The sequence below is a fragment of the Otolemur garnettii genome, unplaced genomic scaffold (genome assembly GCF_000181295.1).
Source record: "Otolemur garnettii isolate 467f Iridium unplaced genomic scaffold, OtoGar3 scaffold00001, whole genome shotgun sequence".
Taxonomy (NCBI): Eukaryota; Metazoa; Chordata; class Mammalia; order Primates; family Galagidae; genus Otolemur; species Otolemur garnettii.
This window is the reverse complement of record NW_003852396.1, coordinates 34,186,568-34,190,869: the sequence shown is the minus strand read 5'-3', so window position 1 is coordinate 34,190,869 and position 4,302 is coordinate 34,186,568. Positions and strand designations below refer to the sequence as shown.

General features: G+C 37.2%; 1 protein-coding gene across 1 annotated transcript; it reads left to right on the top strand.

The window, feature by feature from the left end:
• The first annotated feature begins 1,729 nt into the window (after positions 1–1,729).
• Positions 1,730–2,695, top strand: LOC100941912 (olfactory receptor 52N1). The gene has a single exon (XM_003781466.1). The coding sequence runs from the start codon at positions 1,730–1,732 to the stop codon at positions 2,693–2,695; it is 966 nt and encodes a 321-aa protein (XP_003781514.1).
• Positions 2,696–4,302: the final 1,607 nt, after the last annotated feature.

Sequence of the window (4,302 nt, the reverse complement as noted above, 5' to 3'; positions counted from 1 at the left end):
TGAAAGCTAAAAACAGTATTTCTGAGAGAAAAGAGTGATGACCTATTTATTCTATAATTTTCTTGTTTTTTTTATCTACTCTTATTTTCAGGAAGTTTCCTCTATTTCAGATTATAGTTATAGTACTTAAATTATATCTCAATTCAAAAGGTCCCTAGACTTTATCTCTGCATTTCTCATACTTTACAAAATAAAAATATAAAATTTTCTGAGAGAGACATAAGAAAAAATAGAAGCCAATTTTATACAACCACACATTTCCAATAGGGATACCTCTGAAGTGATAGATAGGCCACCACCAATATGCCCAGGATGGACTATGAACAACCTCTAATTGCCGTGAAGCGAGAGATGGGTTAACTCCAATATTCCAGGAGGGACTATACATTTTAATACTGACATTTAATTCCTTAAATATCCTCTTATATAGAATTACTCCCATCACACTTCTTGTTCCTTTTTTAAATCAACACCTTCCACTCAATATGGCTCACTTCTTTAGACTCTTGCACCCTATTTGCATCCATCATATAATCATAACATTATTCTTATTTCCTGTCTGTCTTATAAGTACTGTCACAATATTCTCCCCTGTGCTATTAGTGAGGGTTTTATTACTCCTTGTTGTACCACAGACTCTTTTTCTGTGCACTTTGAAAAAAAATAAGTATCTTCTTTATTGCCAGAAAAAGAGGCTTTGGAGATTACACAGCTTTTGAAATGGTAATATTTAATTCTATAACTCTCTGAAGTTGATATTGTTGGAAAATAAAGCACTCTTTTATAAAGGAAATGCCAATTGATCTGGTTTAAGATGATAAGAATCTTTATCCTTATTGGATTGGCCTCCCTTCTCCATTAGACTGGACTCTAATCTTAGAAAAACATCAGCTTCTCATAAATTATTGCATTTGTAATGAATCTGTATCATCTATTCATTGTGGTACTGATCAACTAGGTGGCACTTTGATTATTAGAAAGGGGATTTTATTTTTTTTACCTGTAAGAACACTCTATGACTTTCTTTAAAGAAAATTACTGGTACCAGGGAATGATTTATAGTTTCCCACATTTAGGTTTCTGCAAACCAAAAGTGTGAAGTTCATACTGAAACTAGATTGAACGTTGTGGCGGGCGCCTGTGGTCCCAGCTACTTGGGATGCGGAGGCAGGAGACTCGCTTGAGTCCAGGAGTTGGAGGTTGCTGTGAGCTGTAATGCCATGGCACTCTACCCAGGGGGACAGCTTGAGGCTCTGTCTCAAAAAAAAAAAAAAAAAAAGAAACTAGATTGAAATTATTGTCAGTATGTCCATTAGGTAAGAGTGAATGAGCCCACAAGATCTACTGAAGTCTGTCAACATTTCAGAATAGAATGAGCATTTCTGCCTAAGATGGAGAGGACCTAGAATGCAATAAATATTTAATTAGTACTTGAGTTGTTCGGTTTGTGACCAACTTTAGCCTGGAGAATGGAGTATATGACCACATCCAAACACAATGAAAAAACACATAGTCAGTTCACTTTATCAACATCCAATGCTTAAGGAATGGACTAAAAGAGAGTATATATCACATATTTAACATACATGAACACATATGGCCATTGATCTTCAAGAGAAACAAATTAACTATAATGGGAAAGAAGACTGTCTTATCAGTTACTCTATGGACTTTTCTGCTTACAGACACAATTCAGTAACTTCTACACCATGAACTTCCAATAGTCGCTATGTCATTTCCAAATGGTACGATCCTGACTCCAGCTTCATTCATCCTAAATGGCATCCCTGGTCTGGAAGAAGTGCATCTGTGGATCTCTTTCCCCCTGTGCACCATGTACTGCATTGCTATCACAGGGAACTCCGGTCTTATGTACCTCATCTACTCTGAAGAGGACTTACACAGACCTATGTACATCTTCCTAGCCCTTCTTTCTTTCACAGACATGCTCATGTGCACCAGCACCCTTCCCAACACTCTCTGCATATTGTGGTTCAACCTCAAGGAGATTGATTTTAAGGCCTGCCTGGCCCAGATGTTCTTTGTGCACACCTTCACAGGGATGGAGTCTGGGGTGCTCATGCTCATGGCCCTGGATCGCTACGTAGCCATCTGCTACCCTCTGCGCTATGCCACTATCCTCACTAATTCAGTCATTGCCAAGGCCGGCCTTGTCACTTTCTTTAGAGGTGTGATTCTTGTCATCCCTTTCATTTTCCTCACCAAGCGCCTGCCATACTGTAGGGGCAATGTCATACCCCACACCTACTGTGATCACATGTCTGTTGCCAAGATATCCTGTGGTAATGTTAAGGTCAATGCCATCTATGGGTTGATGGTTGCGCTCTTGATTGGAGGCTTTGATATCTTATGCATCACAATCTCCTACACCATGATTCTTCAAGCAGTTGTAAATCTGTCAACAGCAGATGCTCGGCAAAAAGCCTTTAGCACCTGCACTGCTCACATCTGTGCCATTGTCATCACCTATGTTCCAGCCTTCTTCACCTTCTTTACCCACCGTTTTGGGAGACACACCGTTCCTCCACATATACACATTATTATGGCTAATCTCTATCTTCTTATGCCTCCCACCATGAACCCTATTGTGTATGGGGTGAAAACCAAACAGATACGAAAATGCGTCATTAGGTTCTTCTTTAAGGGAAAGGAGAATTCTTCTCAAAATATTTGAATAGAATATTCTGAGGAGTTCTCTTTGCCATTGAGATGACCAAGTCATTACAGGACCTCCAAGAGAAACCTAGAAATCTGGCCACAGAAAATATTTTCATGTGACTCAAAGTCTTCTACCTCTTTTGTAAGGGTACCACCATTCTCATGTAGGTAAAGACATGAATTTCTCCTGTGAAACTGTGTTATGCAAAGCCTTTTTATTCACAGAGGATTTCAAACTTTATAGTTAGATATATCTCTTCTGGATGACAATCTACACAATTTTGCACCACAATAGGTGGATCACTAAAACTGGAGTTAAAGTTTTTCAAAATTTTAAATCCCTGGTAAAAAATGAGCCATGTTCATTAAGGTTTGTGTTAATTTACTTTTCTCAGCATTATCCTGCCAAAGTCATTTGGAGTTCATTCTTATTCACTAAATTCTTATTTCTTGCTTCTCTTTCAAGTTGGACAGTTGTATATGTGGTCGCATTTCATACCAAAGTTCACCAGAAGTCTTGTAAAAAATGTATATTGCATCATGCTCATAATACACAGAAGTTGATAATAACACCAATGTCCATCAATGTTAGAGTACATGCATAAATAATTGTGGTCTATGTAAATATAATTTTGAGAGAAAGAAAAAATACATATTGTGTGTTTTCATTTATATAAATTTTAGAAGCTGGCAAAACTGATTTATTAAAAAGTAGAACAATGTTTACCTTTGAGAATGAGGGACCAAGGGTGGCTCCTGTGGATCAGTGAGTAGGGCCCTGGCCCCTTATATGGAGAGTGGCAGGTTCAAACCTGGCCCCAGCCAAAGTGCAAAAAAACAAACAAAAAAAAAAAGCTGGACATTGTGGCAGGCGCCTGTAGTCCCAGCTACTTGGGAGGCTGAGGCAAGAGAATCGCTTAAGCCCAAGATCTGGAGGTTGCTGTGAGCTGTGATGCTACAGCACTTTACCAAGGGTGATAAAGTAAGACTCTGTCTCTAAAAAAGAGAGAGAGAGAGAAAGAGAATTGGGGACCAAGTAATGAGGGGTGCATTTGAGATATTGTCATTGATTAGTTCTTAACCTTGGATGGTAGTTCCAACGTGTATCAACTTAATATTTCATGTCACTTATAATATCTGCTTTTTTGCATGCATACTACACTTCAATGAAATTTTATTTAAAATATCTTGAGCACACACTCTGACCTTCTAAACTATGAAATTTTTCTTTTTTGCCTCTTATATCTATGGCACACCAAGTATGTATAATGTCTTTTCTTTTAGGAGTATGTTACATTTAGTGTAAATAACGTGTGTACATTGTACAAATTATAATCAAACAAGGACAAGATCATCATAAAAATATTGAAATCTTCATCTTGAAAATCATGTCCATCTATCATTTTTTAGATAGTTCTCTTAAAAATATTATATGCATATGTGTATATTTTAGCTATTCTTTTTAGTGGTTATTTCTTTTACTCAAAGCTATGCTAAAACTTTAGTTATATTACTAACTACTCTATTATACACAAGGATTTAATTCAATTATTATGTCTGTGCCCTGTCCTATTCCTCAAGATATTTTATATGTCTGTGTGTGTAATCACATACATGCATCCA

Bases quoted from the DNA above. Each gene is read 5' to 3' on its own strand.
- LOC100941912 (XM_003781466.1), top strand. From the start codon at position 1,730: ATGTCATTTCCAAATGGTACGATCCTGACTCCAGCTTCATTCATCCTA.